General features: G+C 37.9%; 1 protein-coding gene across 1 annotated transcript in view; it reads right to left on the reverse strand.

Annotated features, from left to right (window-relative positions):
- Positions 1–952: 952 nt before the first annotated feature.
- The window catches only part of LOC307243509 (aquaporin-3-like), a gene marked incomplete at both ends in the record, with an annotated part of 84,308 nt that continues 64,813 nt past the window's right edge, over positions 953–20,447 (reverse strand). The window contains 4 exons of the mRNA XM_080018339.1: positions 953–1,064; positions 1,154–1,371; positions 3,045–3,163; positions 3,768–3,905. Of these exons, the coding sequence (XP_079874465.1) occupies positions 953–1,064; positions 1,154–1,371; positions 3,045–3,163; positions 3,768–3,905 (587 nt within the window). The remainder of the gene's footprint in view (positions 1,065–1,153; positions 1,372–3,044; positions 3,164–3,767; positions 3,906–20,447) is intronic.

The raw sequence follows: 20,447 nt of genomic DNA on the forward strand, positions 1-20,447 counted from the left end.
AATTATTATTATTATTATTATTATTATTATTATTATTATTATTATTATTATTATTATTATAGTGTGGGTTGAAATGCCCTGAAAATTCACCATTATTGTGATTTTGTACGTGATAAAATGTTTTATATATGATTCGAGACATTTGTTACTGATATGAAAATTGATGAACCTATACAAATTTCCATGACTACAAAATTGTAGAAAAAAGTATGATTCACTATAAGTCCATTAAAATAAATCCAAAGGGAAACAAAACAGATAAATACTCCATATCTCATCAAGCACAACATAGTTAACAGTTTAATTTTACATAAAAAAATTAGAGGACAGTAATTACAATCATTTTGTTTTTTACATATATATTCTCACATATGAATATACATATTTTGAATATAAGTACATATTAATAAAACATTTATGGACAATAGACAGTTTACAAATATCGCTAAAAAATATCAATAGATAGACCAATTAATATATATAAAAACACAGCAAACAACATATGATACTGATTGATCACTTGAAAAAGCAAACATGTTTACATAGGTTAAGTAAAAATAGATAGATAGCTAGATAGATAGATGGATAGATAGATGGGTAGATGGATAGATAGATAGATAGATAGATAGATAGATAGATAGATAGATAGATAGATAGATAGATAGATAGATAGATAGATAGATAGATAGATAGATAGATAGATAGATAGATAGATAGATAGATAGATAGATAGATAGATAGATAGATAGATAGATAGATAGATAGATAGAAAGATGGATAGATAGATAGAAAGATGGATAGATAGATAAATAGATAGACAGACAGGGGATGAGGTAGAATGTTATAGCTTTATTGTAGCAGGAAGCTCAAAAGATTTTCATGCATATGTTGTTCTTTTGGGAGCAACTTTTGAACTAAGTTTCAACCTCTCCTCCTCCTCCTTTTCCTTTTCTCATGCCTCTGCTTCAACATGGTATCCCACCATCAGCTGATAGACCATCACATCCAAAACCGCACCCAAGAAGGGGGCAAAGATTGGCACAAAGAACCAGTAGGCCTTTGCACTGGGGAAGAAAATTCAAAAGCTATTTTAAGAAAATGATATATTTTTCTACAAGACCAATTTAAATATTTTCCAGAATTATACACCCACGGGAAGACCTCGCTCCCCCAGCCTGCCAGAGCAGTGAACATGCGCGGTCCCAGGTCCCTGGCCGGGTTGACGGCGTAGCCTGAGTTGAAGCCCATGGAGAGGCCGATGACCAGCACCACCAGGCCCACGGTGGAGGTCTCCAGACCCCTGGGGACCAGGTTATGGTGAGGGTCCGGGATGGCGAGTATGCACACGATTAAAGTGGCCGTTCCAATTATCTAAAACATAACGGAGGTTATGTTTTAGATAATTGATTTAGATAGATGTTGATACCAAAATAATATAAAATTGATACCAAAATGACGTAAATAGAAGTCAAGAACATGGCCACCATGTTGGTACAGTTTGCAGGCCAGTGAATTCATGGCTAAATCCGGCTCTACACTCAATCCGACAAGAACACAGCGGCAGTCTATTCATTCCTATCGAGAGCCAAACTCCTCTGGTCTGACAGTACGACCATAGGTCAACATTGCCAAGTAACAATTAGGTTATTGGGACCTATTTTACACTACAAGTCATGTTGTAATGGCTCAAATGCCTAATCTGAGTAGTATTTTCAACAACAAACTTCAAGGACATGTTTTGGGTACCTCAGTATATTAACTTCTGGTTCTAAAGTTCGATCATATACTTCAACATTTACACAAGCCATATCATGATAAATGCTGTTCCAATGGATACTATTTTCAGAGAAAAAACATTTATTGTCATCTTATCAATGCTTCTAAAGCAAAAGAAACTAGCATATTGTTAAAGCATATCTGGTACCTACACCAATAGCACATCTGAGACCTAAACCGGTAGCACATCTGGAACCGACACCGGTAGCACATCTGGTACCTCCACCGGTAGCAGGGGGCCAAGCCGTGGACTGAGTGCTCACTGAAGTGGCAAGGTGTTCACAAGGGCCGCTGTGACCTAGGTGTACATTATATTTGCGTTTGTAACATAAACTGTTCTTGAAACGCGACCAAAAAGGTTCAAATATGTCAAATACTTCAACTTCAAATGAAAGTCTCTTTCACTTTAAGTGCAAGTATACATTTATATCATATTTATGTATTTACATGTAAATTGCAATCACTACAAAAAAAAGAACAAATAAAATAAATGGTGGACTCTTCTTACTCTGGTTCATCAGAAATCCTCCTTCCTTTTTACTGAGGGACTTGTCAAAAACCAAGTCTCAAAAAGAGTCGAACATTTCATCAGGATCGGAGCTCCGCCATAACAGCGAAAGATAGTCATTCAGCACGATTTCGGAATATTGTCATGCGATAAATAAATAATTTATCGGCTTTAATAAAGTATCAGCGGGTGTTGAGTGAGAGGAGAGGGAGGTCTTACAGAAACACAGGTTGTAGCATCTGGTCCAATCCGAGGAATGTAGTTTTAATACCCAATAAATGTACGGTATTGTCTGTATTGATTGATTGTTTTCCTTATTTAAATTTTATATATATATATATATATATATATATATATAAATGTATTTATTACATTTTTTTTTAATTTGTTTATTTATTTATTTATTTATTTATTTATTTTGTTTGTTTGTTTATTTATTTATTTATTTATTTTTATTTTTTTTCTTGGCATAGTTTCTGCTCAAATATCGTCCTGCGTATTTTGATTCAGAATTGCATAGTTGGTACACAAAACTCATGCAGGTTGGCAGGTCTGCAGTACATAAGCTAACTATTTTAGAAGGTCAGTATTCTTGCGAGAGCTAATACTGGCAAATGATACCAGCATCACAATCAGAGTTAGGTTAGTGAGCAGTCACTCCATTGCATTTCGAGGGAAATGATACAGAGCATTATGAAATATGAAATGAAAATGAAGAAAATAGATAACAAAAACATATTTCACAAGCTGCCATAAGCCCCTGGTCAAAGAACCCATTCAGCAGGGAGAGGTGGTCGGACGGATACATGGTGAAAATCCCTGCCATGGCGTTCTGCCCATCCACAATCAACGACCCCTGGCCAATCTCCCATAATGCATCTGGTTGGAGACATGTCAATCATCCCAATTATCCATTAAAATATCTTGACTTACTGTAACAAGACACAGTTCCTACCTAATAACTAAATACGCTATAAACATGTATTAACATATATACATTTACATACTGTATTTGGTTTAAGTGGTAAAAATAAATATGATTTTTCTGTAAATAAAGTAAAATGGATTTAATTGCATGGATCATATGGATCGTTTATAACAACTGACGACTGTTTTACTTTCATCAATCGGTGATAAGTAAATTTAGTTACATGCAATTCTAAATCTACTCGTTACAATAAATCCCTACAAAAGACTAGAAACTAATAGATAATTAATTGAAAATAAAGGATGAGCACATGATTATTACCGCATGATTTCCTTTGGTATTTACTTTGTTTTTTGTTGTCATATGATTTAATATAATATATTATTGTATATAAGTATATGTATAATATATGACTTATAATTGCATATTTTATACTGTATTTTGTAATGTTAACTTATTTATTTCCACATTTGTTCAAGAAATCAAATTAGTAGAATATGAAAACAAAAGCAAAACAAAAATTAGATTTTACTTAAATTAGATATAATCACCTACGGAAATACATGACAAAGACGACTCCGGAACCCAAAAATGCGCCCATCATCTGGAAGAGGAAATAGACGGGGAACGTCCTCCACGGCTCTCTGCCCAGCAAGCAGGGGGCAAAGGTGACCGCCGGGTTCAGGTGACCGCCTGCGGGCAAATCCAGCACACACAGAGGCGTTTCTGTAAATACAGATTTTCTTTTTTCCTTGTAGCGGCGAAAGAAAAAGTAATCTCATTGTATCAGAGAGAGAGAGAGAGAAGTTCCCAGTCTCCTATCTTCTGTAATTGAGTACCATTAAGACGCCGGGTCTCGGTGACACAAATTAAATTGGAGGAGATGAAAAGGTTCGCAAAAGTATCCCTGTAATGTCAATTTTTTTTTTCCTGTTGAAATGAGCCCTCAATGTGTCAGGGAGGGAAGGTATATCACAAAAGATTCCCGCTCGTTATATTGTGACTGGGAAAGAGTGGAAGCGAGTGACCCATGGAGCTCCTTGGAAGAATGCTTCCATGGTGAGTAGAGTCACGCTTGGCTCGCTCTCCCGCCAGCTTTTCAATTACGCACCGCCTTGTTTAGGGCTCTCTCTCTCTCTCTCTCTCACTCACGCTACGGATTCCTCTCGGCCGCCTGCTGTTTTGGGCAGTTTCCTGTTCCTGTTTCATGCTGCCGGATGTCTAATAAAACAGGACTTTACATGTAGGTAAATATCACTCGTAGGTGTCTTAACGGCCAATTATAACAAACGACTACATATTCCATGGCTAGAAATATCTAAAAAAAAAATTAATATATATATATATATATATATATATATAAATAAATATATACGCTTACCCTGAGTCAAATAACAGTTTACATGTACCATGGTCCATCAATGCATCTATACTTCATCGACAGTATACATTATATTTAATATTGTGTATTTTATACCGGCAACCATACAAGCAACCATATTGTATGGGAGCTTATCTTAACTTATCTGTGAATATAATCGCTTTTGGCATATTCCATATATATTATTATTATTATTATTATTATTATTATTATTATTATTATTATTATTATTATTAGGCTGCTTTCTTTGTATATTTGTCTATTTCTTTTACATTTTGCCGTTTTTGGTTTACTTATTTGTCTATTTTCTTTGTATATATTCGTCTGTTTTTGTAAAATTTGTCTTTTTTATTGTATTTATTTGGCTGTAATCTTTGTATATTTGACTATTTCTTATTAATTTGACAATTGAATTATTTATTTAATTGGCTATTTTCTTTGTATATTTGTTTATTTTTGTTTATTTAGCTATCTTTCATTAATTCTTGTTATTTATTTATTTATTTATTTATTTATTTATTTATTTATTTATTTATTTATTTATTTATTCATTTATTTATTTATTATTATTATTATTATTATTGTTATTATTATTATTATTATTTATTATTGTCACAGTGAGGAAGGGTTAGGAAGGTCCCGTGGGACCTCCCACTGAGCACCCACTGAGCCACTGCCCCACAGCCAAACAGCTGCGAAACAGACAGACAGACAGATCGATAGATAATAAAAATAGAAAGAAAATAATCCTAAATATGCAACAAACCTAAAAATGAAAAATAAACAGAAATAAACCTCACAAACCTAATAAACAATACCCCCCCCCCCCTAAAAATGGCAATACACAATAGCCTAATGAATAACAATAAATAATAAATGTGAATCTAAAACTTAACTAGAAGCACTGAATTAAACCTAAAAAATGAACAAGAAACAAGAGCAAATTTGGCAACATACAATTTAGAAACTATTGTATATTACAGGCTTGAAAATTACCTTGAAGATTGAAAACACATTTTACGATTCAATAAACCAAAATAAACAAGAAAAATAATCCTAAACATAAAGAATGCATAATATAACTATATCCAATGAAACCAATAATGTAATGTATCGTAGGAAATTCTAACATTTATTATAAATAATAATAAATATAGCTGCAGGCAGCAATACACAGGGTCCATTTTAGTCGTGGTGGTCAGGTGGTTATTACAATATTACAGATTTTCCGTAGCCCGCGTGAAATTACACAAATTCTGCGACTCTGACCCGAATTTGTCGTATCGGACACATTTTTAATCGTCCGGGCATAAAAGTCATCTTTATACTGTGTATTGTGACATAATCGGTAAACACAAAACGACAAAAGGTCAGTAATTGAAATCATAAATCCAAGTACATGTCAATTTGTACTTTATTGCACTTCTTGTGCTAACAATCTACAACTGAAGAACTCAGTAAAATAGATTACTTGCCTGTAATGTAATACAGACTACGTTTATTGGACATAAACATTAATTTGGAATTGTACTTATTATGGAAGGACTCATCACCATTTTACTTCTTCTCTCTTATAATTTTAAGCCGACGTTTAGCTGTAGGAAGCAACCGTCTATGTTTGCCTCTAAACCAAACCTTGTCATTGTTATAACTCACTGTATTGTCTGTGGAAATAGAGCTGCCCTGTCAGTGACAGACAGGTGACTTTTGGTCTTGTGTGGGGCAATAATGACGTGATTACAGAAGCTTGACTGTTTGATAATTTTAGTGGTGACGCCTTTCTGCGGATTAAATTTTCCGATGGGTTACGGTTCCATGAAAACCAAAAAGTGTTGACGTCTTTCTGTGCGTAATTACAATTTCCCGGGTACTAGCTTTCAAATGTGTTCCTAGAACATAAAACCAATCATTCATTCGCATAGTTGGGGTTGACTTGAGTCGATGTGGTGAAAGCTTTCTGTGGAATGTTGTTGTAATGTAGCTGTAAAGTTTTCCGATGGGTTACGACTCCATGAATCCGTAAAACGGTTGACGTCTTTGCGTGATTATTTACAATTTTCATGATTCTATTTTTCCAATTAATTCCAAGAATATGAAAGTCATCATGGACTCGCAGATTTTGTATCTTACGACCGCATGGACTTCTAACGCCGCATCTAACATGTTGTGAGATGCGATGTTGGTTCAGGGCCAGAGGGCCCCGAATACGCCACTTTGGTTGGTGTGTGGAAAGACAGACAGCCACAGTGGCACCTGTACAGGGACTCTCCGGCCCGGGGAAGGGACACAGCGAGGCCGTCCGAAGACCCCAGGAAGCCACCAGCGGGTCAACGGGAGGTCTGACTGGCAGCAGCAGGGTGTCCTGCGGATGACTGGGGGGGAAGCAGGTATGGAAACCCTGTTTCAGAGCCGGTATTATTTAAGGTATAGTAACCATGTGTCATAGTCTGCTTTAAACAAAAAAATGTGGTGTGGGGATGGTTTGGTTGAGCAGCCACACCTCACCTGGATCTAGGTGACTGGGTCAGAGTGGCTGCATACCTGTTACTCGTTGGTTGGTCTAACGAGCAGCAGGTAAAACCGCCATCCCCTCACACACTCAGAATAGGAGCCCTGTCGCGACATGTTCTTTCTGCTCCTGGCTAATTCCAACTGGCCAACTCTCTTCGATAAACTGGTGTGTCTACAACATTGTCTTCTGTGTCTCTGTGCCGGAGGGCGTGTGGTAGGACAAACTGCAAACTGGTAAAAAATCAATCGAACCCCGCCCCGCTGACATCAATCATTATCATCAGGTAAGATGGTACATACCCACACACACACATACACACCCACACATACACACACACACACACACACACACACACACACACACACACACACAAACACACACACACACACACACACACACACACACACACACACACACACACACACAAACATGTCGTTTGTAACCTCAAACCACTACAGAGTGATTGACTCTACACCCCGCATCACACACGATGCAAATGGACGTTCGGAACCATAACCTGAACATTTATGGATGATCATTACGAATTGTATAATGACGTCAGAAAAAGTTCTATTCCACAAAGTAATCTCGCTCCACCACTCGACCGGAGGTTTTCGAACATTGGTGTGTCGGTGATGCACAAATGTTCAGCTGCTTCCTGTCAAATTTAGTCGTTTTCACTAAGTCCTGCTCCGTATGTGAATCTATATGGTGAAACTTGATTGAAACCCGGTTCTAACGACACCTCCACAGTGGCTTTCTGCAGTGGTTGATTTATTCCAGACACTTTTAGCCAGAAAAGTAGAATGATTATAATAATAACCTGAACAATAATGATAGGGGACCATCTTTACGGGATGGACACTCAAATGTAGCTGCAGCTAGCAATGCACAGGGTCCAGGTTAGTCGTGTGACATGTGTGACAAAACGATGTACCAGCCCCATTCGAAATATTGACAAATTTATTAGGATTGTTTTAACTATAACTACAGTTAAAGACGACATGTAAATAAATCAGCCATCTATAATGGAATACACACTTAAGTTATAACAGCAACAAATCTTGCATGGACTATGAGATATATCATTTATTTTAGACTACCGTTAATTTGGACTCTAGCTTAATATCTAGGACTAATACAAATGCATGTAACCACCTACATAACCCCACTTTAACTCTTCCCTGTCGCCACTTTTAAATGCCTCCTCCTTTTTCAAACTAATTCACTTCCAGTGAGATGTGATGAAGAAGGGCCTGCATTTCAAAGCAGACTGTAGCTGTACACAGTTAACTTAACTTCGGCATGACTAAGCTGAGCTGCTGCTTCTGTGCATGCCATCATCTTGGGGAGGTCCCGATTGTCTGTGACAAATCAGTAGACTGCAATGCTATCATGTGACCTGTGTGCGTCGCCATCTTCGCATGCGTGCAGTGATTTCACTTCGCGGAGATGATAGAAAAATGATATGAATGTACTCTAAGAAATCATTCCACATAAATGGACCGATCAAACTCGGACGACAGCATGTTGGAACTGCCCAGAATACCAATTGTATCCTTCGTGTCTGTGGGTTCATATGTTCCATGACATCCATACAATGCTGACGTAAATTTTTCATTAACTAAAACAACAGGGTTAATACACTTGCACAATCACGTATATAGTTTAGGATTAAAAATACTTTAAAAATATAAAAATGATTTTTAATTTTGATGAAATTATGATTTAAATCACATTCTATTATCCCATTTGTTTTTAGGGGTACATACAGTTGCAGAATAAGGGGAAACCATTGTATACATCTTTGGCGAGTCTGGGTGGTGATCTTACTGGGGTGTGTCTCTTTTTGTCCTTGGAGGTTGTGGAGATGTTGTGAGTGGGAACCTTCAGACTTTTAACTTTTACATACACTGTGTCTCTCTGTAGAGCGCATTTTGACCATTCAAATATGGCTGCCAGCAGTGGAAATGGTTCCACGTGGTTAAGGTTTACTAGACTGTTCACTTAAACAAGAATCCCCAAAGGAGGAGACACATAACACATAAAACATTTTGTTGAATTACAGGTTGTTTTTAATAGACTAACATTTACTTAAATCTTGTTATTGTTTGGATTAGGCCACAGAAAGGATATTATTCATGTCTGCATGGACCAAATTATTCAACACAGCCAATGCCAGCTGATACATTATTATTAAATAATGTATTTTAAATTCCTGAAATCATATGTGAATGAATGTTTTAAAAGCAACAGTTTCTGGTAGTGGTTATTGGCATGTGAAGTATACTTTAACCACCAAAAACAACCAAGATAATTTATCTGTTATCTGTTATTTATCTATTATCTATTTTCGGATATTTGTCTGTTCTGATATTGTTATTAAATGATATCAGACAATACCACATCAATAAATAGGTAGTTGATGAATTCACATCAACTTTGTCATACAGCCAAAAGAAAGGCCTGCTTGGTGAAGATAATAATAATAATAATAATAATAATAATAATAATAATAATAATAATAATAATAATAATAATAATAATAATAATAATGCAATAATCAATGAAATGCAATGTATGTAAGTATTTAAGCTACATTAATGACAACTATTTTCAATATGAATTGTTCTTAACAATTTTCCACTTTTAAAATCTCAAATGTCTGTTTATATCACTTAGTCAAATACTTAGCAAATTACATTACTAAAATACTTATTTAACCTGAGCTACCTTTCCGGTTCCGGTGAGAGCTAACACTTCAGGGTTCCGGTGACGTCTTTGCGTGTGCGTTGCTGCTGTTGTTGCTGCTGGTGTCGATGTTGCTGCTGCCGCTGTTGTTGTTTCTGTGGCTGTTGTTGCTGCTGTTGTTGTTTTCTGTTGCTGTTGCGGCCACTGTGGTTGGAGTCGCTTTTATTGTTGTTTTTGTTGTCTTTGTTGTTGCTTTTGTTGTTGCTGTTGTTTCAGGGGCATTCTTTTGTAATGATCGGCTGACAACTACGTTCTCTCTTTTTTGTATTTCTTTGTAAAGCGCATTGTGTTGCCCTGGTATGAAATGCGCTCTATAAATAAAGTGTGACTTGTCTTGACTTGACTTATTTATTTATTTACCATAGAAATCCAAAAGTTGCATGTTGTATATCTATATGCATATTAGTACAGCTAAGTAGTGTTGTTATGTACATATATGCATATTTTACCTTGCCCACAAGTTAACTAAGACAATGTATTTTAGTCAAACAACTTCAATATTTTGCTCAGTTGTCCTTGCATAATAGATAATATGCACTGAGTTGCAAATAAATATGCAGCAAATTGCAAGTTAATTAATTATTCCTAAACGAAGGTATCGGCAATGCACGCCTCTGCTTAACTCACCACCAGAACCAGTGTTCCCAGGCTCTCTGCCAACACCTGGCGCAGGAGCGCATGGTGGATCCCCAAGGTCAGTCCCAGTTTCTCCAGAACCTCTCTCTGCTTTTCCATGTCGTGGAGATGGCACGAAGAGCCTGGAAGAGGTCAGATGCTCGGATCCTCCAAGCTGAGTATGTGAGGGACCAGGCTTCGACTTTTAAGTTCTGCTCTTGGGGATTCAGTAAAGATAAGTAAATACCAGTTTCATGGACCAATTGCCACAACTCCCTGCCCACCAATCCAATCTTCCTCGCTCTAACTATATCTATATCTATATCTATATCCATATCAAAATGTTTCTTTTATTAATCAAACGGCAAACAAAATTGCGTAATGTAAAACAGTGTTAACTTAATAGCGATAACAATAACACTAGAATAAGAATTAAAAAATTTAAAGTGGAAATATCTGCGTGAAAATAACGGAAATATACAATAAACCTTACAGTTAACTGTGCACAATAAAATGTGACAGGATAATGGAAAATAAATCTGAACATTTTTAAGCAGTAAAAACCTGAAGAATTAACTGTAACACAATATAATATGGCAGGATAATGGAAAGCAAACCTGAATATTTTATTCAATTAAGCACTATAAACCTGAAAATGTGAACCGGTAAAACAGAATAATGTCAATAAACCGAAAAAAAAATAAAATTAAGAGTAAACAGCAAACATATATAATAATGTGATTAATTATGAAAATATTGTTCTTTATTTATATAAATGATTTATGTTGCTATTTATATCATTAAATGTATTATAATAAATAATTAAATACATTTTAACTATTATTTATTCTTTTTAAACCCCTTTTTTTTTTAACTGTTGCTGTAACTTTATTTATTTTTTTGGTAAGCAGCTGCGAAATGAGGATCATACTGTATGCAGATATTTGAATATTTATACCTGAGCCACTCTCCTGGCTCCTATAGGCCATGGAATCTCCACATCTGTTAATCTCTCGATGGCGCTTCCACAGCCTGCGATCTGCAGGTGCTGCGGCTCTCTCGCCCTGAGACTAAATATGACCGACTTTCCAAGCGCGTCTAATCTCCGGAATTATTCACTGGGAGACTCGGCCGTCGCTATCTCATCTTCAATTACTTTTTGATGTACTTTTATCAACTCTCACTCTCTTGCAGAACTTCCAAAGAAATGGCGTTTGTTTGTTTCGATCCATGAATTTATCCATCGTCATCTAATAAGGAATGCGTCCTGGGTATTTATATTCAAACGCCATTCTGTTCAGTGCTCTTTTGATAAAGATGCAACAAGTGCTTTTCAGACTCTGTAACTCAGTCATTGAAGGAACTGTTTCCAATTACACTTGACGCCACGTGAAACTCGCCACTTAAGTTTCCCATCTGACTCATGGAGCCAATGTACATGATTTGATTACTGTAATTTAATTAAATAGATTGAGCAACACTTTCTATTTCCCAGCATGTTTTGGGTAAGAGTATTTTTTCCAAGAAATCAAGCTTCACACGGGCTCCATTGTAAATGAGAATCACATGCTCATATTTAACAATATGCACAAATCCACAACCATAGATATGTCACTTTATCCCAAAATTGTATTCAACTATACTGAGAAAACTATCTTTCTCTCTATTTGCCTGTCTGTCTGTTTATCGAGAAAAATGTGAATTACGGTACTAAGTACATTAATTAGTTTTAAAACTGCCAGATGACTCAAATCATGCATGCTTAAACTAAAAATAATAAACAACTATTAAACTGCCCCCTTGGAACAAACAATTGTCCACATGAAAAATATCTCTGTACTGTCTGATAATAATTATTTTACATATACAAATTATAGTATTATATACATTTTATTATAATTGGAATATACTGTACATTTGAATATAATATTAAACAACAATAATGAACATGAGATAAATTTGAATCTATCAAATATTATAATTTGTTGTGGTAATTTGTTAACAGATTTTTTTTTACATATTAATCCCTATTTAAAACATGCTACCTCGGCAGTGCTCGAGCTGTTTTTGAGTGCTTCTTTAATGATTTTCGAGAGAGCTCTAAAACTCAATCACATTCTGCAGCAAAGAAAATGCCTTACTTTACCATTTTTACTCTGATGGAAAGTTTTTGGAATTGCAATGTTTAATTACAAAGTCAGTGATATAACATCATATACTGTATGGTAAAAGATAACGTGACCAAAGGGCTTGTGAAAGTGGGGGTAAAAACATACTTTTATGTCACGATGACAGACGTTTTCTTTTTTATTTCATGTGATTTTGCGGTTAGCAACACCCAGATTTAGAGAGACCCCTGGGCCACACCAGAAGGGACACATCAGCATTGCAAAAGAGCTTCAGATACGCTGCCATGTTCCTCAATATTGAAGGTCACACGAAAACGGAAGCGCCAGCATCACGAAAGCGGCATGCCATTAGGCTCCTAAACACCTTGCGTTTTATTCCACCCTGGCTCTACTTTTCCGAGAGCAACACAAAAACTGGAGCCTAGATTCCCATAGACATCCATTCAAAAGATGTATTTAGTGAAAAAATCTCATTATCAAGCCTGGTATGCATCAACCACATATATAAAATCGATGAAGTGTGGTCCCAATGTGGATTACTGTTTCACCACAACAAATTAAAACTCACTTATGTCAATAAAATCATTCCAGCAGGGAAACAAATATAAAACCCAGGAATAGACTTTAGATTTTACATCATACTGTACCTGGGAAGTTGTTCTGAATTCCCCGTTATATTCCAGAAGTGTTTGCGTTATTTCAGTCAGGCACCCAAGGGCCGCTCAGATACGTCTAGGGGTCTTAAGCTCAGGTACGTCTCGGGGTCTTAAGCTCAGATACATCTCGGGGTCCTAGTGCCCGTCCCCTCCGTATAATCTCTGCATATAAACAATGAACGCTATTCTCACAAACGAATCCAACTATCTTCGTAGACTCCAAATGCGAATGAAATGAAAAGCAAAGTGTTGAAAATGAAAGCAAAGATTCACTTTGACCCATTAAAGGTTGATACATTCCACAATTTGTAGTTTTGGTGATAGAAAGTCAGGAGAGCACTGCTTTTGGTACCGCGTCGTAGACGAATGAAGAACTGACCAATCGACAAAATGACACAACAGCTTTGTGCCAATGTTGCGACGGTGACGTGTCGTTTCTGGTGTGGCCCAGGGATTTCTTTCTGCTTTTTTCCTGCTGCATTTCAAGCCAGTTTGATTCTGCATGCTCGGGTTATGTAAAAGTCCTGAGCCGGGAACACCGTATTGAGCGACTGTAGCGACAAGGAGGAAAAGGCTGGATTAAATTAAAAAAACAAAACAAACACAGACCGAGCTTTGAAAAATATTGAAATCACAATGTTTTCCAGGTTTCAAGCCTCCAGTCTGGGAAAAAAAGTTTTCTTTAGGACCCAAGTCAACACATCTTTCATCAATAGAAGTGCCCCCCAAGGTACGGTAAAAACAGAAACCTAGAAACCTCTCCCATATTTGTCAGACCGCCTACTGCAAACTGTTTTCACCCACCCATGCGCCGCACGCACACAAATGATACAATTCATATATTCATTGTTTTCGATCATTCTTATTTTGTTTCACTTTTTCACGATTCACCAGTGTATTAACCTTCGGGGAAATTGTATACGATATATCGTCTTTCCACCTGTCCTGTATGTGTGATCCTGTCCACACAGGCTTCACGGGTTATATTTTTGTGAGGTGGTTGGAACTGGGAAGTATCTGGATGCAGACAGTCGGCTGCAGAACACAGCTGAGACCAGGCGGTAGTTCAGGCAATGTTCTAAATATTCTGAAGTTGCATAGGGTTATTATACATTTCAGAGAAGGACAGAGTTGAACAAAAAAGATGGTGGTTTCTTGCAGAATAGACTGTTTTCAACAAGTCTTTGGAGATAGTGAAAATGACCTTGTACATGGTGGAAAAAATACTGGCTGGAGTCTCACACATTAAAATGGAAAAATACAGACGGAGTGTAATCTCAACACTTGACCTCTTTTGTTGTGAAAGGACAACACAAACAAATTAACACGATATAAAAAAAAATAGAAAAAATGAAAAAACATACAAATGATGAAAAAGTTAGTGAAATACAGAAATATAAAACACCAAACAGAGTACCACATAATATCGCATAATATCACTTCGTCCCCAAAATGATCTGTTTCTATAGGATCTATAATAAGATGTGGTGCAACAAGGAGGAAGGATGGAGGAAGTATTCCCCCCTCAGCTGGGGATCTTCATCCTTGGGTCCTGACGGAGCATCCTCTCCAGGGGACTCCCGTGGAATCCCTCTCAGCTGGGCTTCTGGTTTTCCGGGAGGGCCCTTTTGGCCCTTGTGACATGGATCCATGGTAACTGCTATCATTGGTGGTTGGGGAGCCGTACCCTTGTTCTCAAATATTTTCTGGTTTCAAGGATTTGATCAGGACCCTTTCAAGTTCAAGTTCAAGTTCAAGTTCAAGAGATTATTTGTCGCATACATACACATACGGTCGTACATATATGCAGTGAAATGTCATGACACCCGGTGATTATGCACAAGCTCTATAAGCTCGAAAAATACTCAAGTGTGCGTAATCGACACGCGGTGCTCGCGCAGGCGGCCGCAAGTGGCGGCGCCACAATCGCGATTCTGGGTTCACCGGGGCTGAAGGGACGGGTTGGGTCGTCACAAGGGATAGGAAGAAAAAGAGACACATCACTATTTGCCGTTCAATGTCTAAATTAAGGCATCACTTCTAAACGTGTCCATATCTCCGGGGAGACATGGACCACCCTACCCTCGCACCCAAGGAGTTGTAAAGGAGGATCCACTTAGAACGTCAAATGGTGATAGTTTTGTGGTGGCACTTGGACTCAGATTTCAGCTAGAAAAGCGAGTAGGACATCTAACCATGTGCGATCATCCAGGTCATGAAGTTGACCATCCGGTGGGGTCGCTAAGACACCTTTTGAGCGCAAATATTAAATATCAGCCTTCGTAGAATTAGCCTGTAAATCAAGAATATCAACTGGAGGCGGTGTACTGTATGATCATGCGAAAAATAGTGAAAAAGTACACAATTTAGTGCAGTGAGGTGACTCAGAAAGAAACCTCAGCTGCTGCCCTATTAGTTACCCCGTCAGCTAAGTGTAGTCTGACACTGTAAGGTTCAGGACCCTATTTTTTCAGATCTGCGGGTTGGAATAGAGCACCAGATTACAATTGGGAGGTGTGGTTATCGTAAAACCATTTTTACCAAATGTGGAGGAGGTCCCATCCCATTAAGGTAACTTGGCAACGAGAAACAATGATACATTTGTGTGTGACATTAATGTTCAGGTCAACAGAGGTTTTTTTGAAACACACACCAATGTGTGTTTTTTGGGCCGGTCCATTATAAAATTTATTTGAAAATTTAAATAAATAAATACTATTTAATTTACATCAATATGCTTGGGGCACCAGAATCGACAAGGAAGTCATAATGCTCCACCAATGTTTAGAGTTAACGTCGGTAATTCCTTGTACAGTAGGCGACAGTTAATTCCAAATTCAGAAAATAATATTCTGTATGATGTGGGGTTTTACTCTGTGGGCACCTCTATACGTAGGCTTTGGGATTCCGATGAATTGGATATGCGTGTTTGTTCCTCAGGGGGTGGAGCACAGGACTGCTTGTGTCTTCCCATATTGCTGCTGATGTTGTTTATGCTGTGTATTACAATTTTTCTACTTAGACGGATCAACTCTTCAATCGTGCGCCCAATGGCCGGTAAATCCGCATTTTAAACACACATCTCTGTCAGTTTTATTATCTCTTCCAAAACGTCTGCTCTGGTAGGAGCAGCCCCCACGGCCTCCTCCTCCACTGCCTAGACCTTGGGCTCTCCCTCTCTGCTAGTGCTGAGCACTCACGCTTCCAGTGTCCCGCATTATTTCCAAACTTTTCCCTGTCATTGTAAACACACCTTCTGCTTCTCTCTGTCTTAATCCTTTCGGAAACTGTTCCACAGTCATATCATTCGAGCCATCCATTAGCATTCGTACAATCTGGCCTATTTGTTGCAACATATTCTGCAAGTATTTATTTATGTACAGCAGCAAGGAACCATTCCCCTCCCCCGTCATGGATGGATGATCCATCCAGACAGAATAAATCTAGTCGAATCCCATCGTGCATTCGCCCCATTTCTTTTTGTCTGTTCGTTACGTGAGTCAAATCCTGTGCCTGTGAGGTGCCGGTGCGCAAATAACCTCGAAGTTAACAGAAGAAGACTGCGACGTCTGAGAGTCTGAATCAGCCCACAAATACACATTTGAGGCAGTTGGTTTACCATGTTGGGGTGTAAAGAAGGGACGTTTTCCCAAAGTTTGGTTTTTGATTCGTGCAGGAGGAGTTTGCCTAATACAATATGTAGCGGTATTAAGATCTGGCAATGAAATCTGGCACATTACAGTTACATTACATTTAGCAGACGCTTTTATCCAAAGCGACTTACAATTGTTCAAACACCGACGGACGCAGCCATCAGGAGCAATTAGGGGTTAAGTGTCTTGCACAAGGACACTACAGCATGCTAGCAGGAGGAGCCTGGGATCGAACCAGCAACCTTTAGATCACTAGACCACCAACTCGAGCTACCATCCCCAATTAAATTACATTTAGGATCAGGTGTGTCATTGCACACCGCACAGAGGTCAGTAAAGTTAGATGGTTTTAACATTTCGTTACTTCCAATATGCATGAACGGAAACGCAATTTTTCCGTGTATGACTGCTGTCATCGTTCTCGTCCCCATTATGATTTTCTTTTTTCTTTTTTACTGTGGGACTGCCCCATTACGTCTCCGATACAGAGCCACCTCAAATCCAACAATCAAGATGTAAGTTTGTATGTTTTTCCTTAGGATCCAATCCTATTTCAGAGAAACCTTGTTTTTCTCAGTTATAATACAGTGCACACAAAACCGCTAGTAGTCACTTAAACATGTTCCAAACATGTGTCTAGGGAAACAGTACCAAATGGCTAAAGTTGCAGCCCAGCCGCTCTGAAGCCACACGTTTCCTTAGATGCGTCATTTACATCTTCTTAACAATTCAAAATGGTAAAAATCACAACTTTAAACAACATTTGGGCATTCCTGAGAAATGCAAAACCAGTCGTGTTTTTTTTTATGAAATAGTGTGAGGTCTTACCTTTGTATGGAATCACACTTCTGACTCCAAGTTGTAACAATCTTTTTCAATTAGGCTTGAGTGGCTGGAACACAAAGCCAATACGGCTTTGTCATGGCTGTGTCCTGGGCTGCCTTCCCCTGCAGTTCCTCATCTGTCTAGCAGGCGTTATCAATCTGGTCATTTGCTAGTTCATCTCGCAAGTTATGTTCTATGCTGCTACAGCTGAAGTTTCTCCGTCTAGCTCTTGTGAAGATCCATCTAACTATTAAATCTGCGTATTGTATTTGTTAACGCCTCAAGTAAGGTCTGTTACTTTTATTTTACTTTCAACCAGCTTTCAACCAAACATTTTTTAAAATTATTATTTTATATCTGTGTAGGGAATATAAGTCTGTGGAAACAAAATAAAAATACTGAAATGGTAAGCTGTTTAATTCATGAATAAAAAATCCTATCCACCTTCTTTCCAGGTCCTTTGACGAAACCAAACCTAATTGTGACAGGTTAGGGTCAGCATGATCCTCTGTCCCTTCATGAGTGTCATCCAGATCCTCGGCAGCCCTCCCATGGCTTAATGGCAATATTATGGAGCAGCATACTACCACAATCTTGTATGACTTTTGTGGTATTTATAAGAGAACACCATCCATGCAATGGAATAAACAGAATTACATTTGGAGTATCCTTAGAATGCGCTCAGTGGTGCATATGTTCCTGATGTAGGGCTGGTTGTAGCCACTGTTGTCAGATTGCTTACGAGAGTCATGACCCCACTTGCTTTCCACACAAAACAATGTAAATTAATACAGCTCACTGGTTACACATGATATTGTACACACACACACACACACACACACAAAAAAGAGCAAGTACATATGATTTGATGCTAGGCCGATGACTTAATTCAATGAATGTATTTATTGAATTTATACATGCATATCATATACTATATATTGTATATGGTGTAGACTGTAGCTTGTGGAGATAGTTCTGTCAGACAACTTCACGGCGCCACATTCTTCCACCTGCCAGCCTATTTAAGCAGACAATCCTAGCTGCCCTACTTGATTTGCTGCATGCTTTGCTGCATGCTTTGCTGCATGCTTTGCTGCACTCCCTCCACCTCCCCTGTATCCGTCTGTTGGGCTCTAGCCTTCCATCCAATGGGGGGATTCAAACTCATCACTCCTATATTTCTAGCTCACTAAGTATGCCTATGTTTGCTGTACACCTCACCGGGAGGGATGAGCAGTACAGCCCATATGCCAAACTCGACGCAAAGATCATTTTAAACTAAGTCTAAGAGTTATAATAACAGGCATATTTTCAATTAATATCAGTCATTGTAATCTATATAACATTTGGGAAATCTACAATTGAAAAACATTGCTCTTAATACATAACTGTGTGGGATGTGATATTCCAGCTGCAGTGGATGCTGCAGATATAAGTGATCCAGATATTATACGATACATTACAATACAATATGCCTTATTGTCAGATTGCACTGACATTCATTTTGCATCCTTAGGCAGTTCCGTACATGAGATTACACACAGATTAAACATACAGTTACACATATGGCAGTTTTCATAGATGTGCATAACACATCAAACAGTCATGACAATCATACATACAGTATTACATTATATCCTCTGCATTCAGATCTCGGCTAGCAGCACACTGGTTTAGCAACAGGATAGACTGATGTATAAAATAATTCTTCACCCTGCTGCATTTAAATTGAGGGACTCTAAATGTTTTTTTAGCTAAATTAAAGAACAGAAGTTGGTATTCTCCATTTAAAACATGCAAGGAGTCAGAAGAGATACTGTTTGCAAGTCTAAGCATGCTTTTGTGAGTTACTTGAAAGGAGTGTGTGGCAGGTGGCCAATAATCTTTGCACAAATTTGGATTTGATTATATAGTTTAGTTTTAAGTTTCACATATAGACTGCTAAGCCAGGTCGTACTGCAGTACAGCATGACACTCTGAATAACTGATTTGATAAACAGAAACACAATCTAGCTACTGACTCCAAAAGATCTATGAAGGAAGTGAATGCACTGCTGTATCGCCTCACGAATAAATTCGATACGAGGAGTCCGATATAGGGTGGCATTTATAATAACACCCAGGTATTTGTATGAGGAGACTTGTTTATTTTCTACATTGTGAATTGTCAATGCAGACATCTGAAAATCAGGAGGAAGGTCAAAAATAATTTAATAGATATAGATTTAATAAAAATAATAGATGCCAGATGGTGCAGAGGTCCAAGGCACCAGGCAGCTGCCGGGAGAGGAGGGGAAGGCCATGTGGGAGGAAATGAAAGAGAGAATGAATTTTTCCAATGATTCTCTCTGCGCTCTTCTGAGGCTGCAAACAATCAAACACAATGTGTTTGGTTGTCGCTGCAGATACTGTTTCTAAAGTTCGAGGAGAGAGAAGTCGTCCTTCAAACCCTCAACAACAAATCCTTTAATATTCATGAACTCATTTTCACCAATGCACAAAATATTATTCAATATTTTGTGTCTTCCCAACAAGCAGGAAATGGGTTCACTGGGAAATAATACTGAGGCATTTATTAATTTTGAAAAAGTGCTTCCCCGTGTTGTGATGTCCAAAGGAGGAATTGACTGCCTGGCTTTATTCTTCTAACTGGGTCCTGCAAGTGGACCAAAGTTCACCATTCCCCCACCAGACCAACACGCGATGTCTCCAT

This window comes from Zeus faber, assembly GCF_960531495.2.
Source record: "Zeus faber genome assembly, chromosome: 17".
Classification (NCBI taxonomy): domain Eukaryota; kingdom Metazoa; phylum Chordata; class Actinopteri; order Zeiformes; family Zeidae; genus Zeus; species Zeus faber.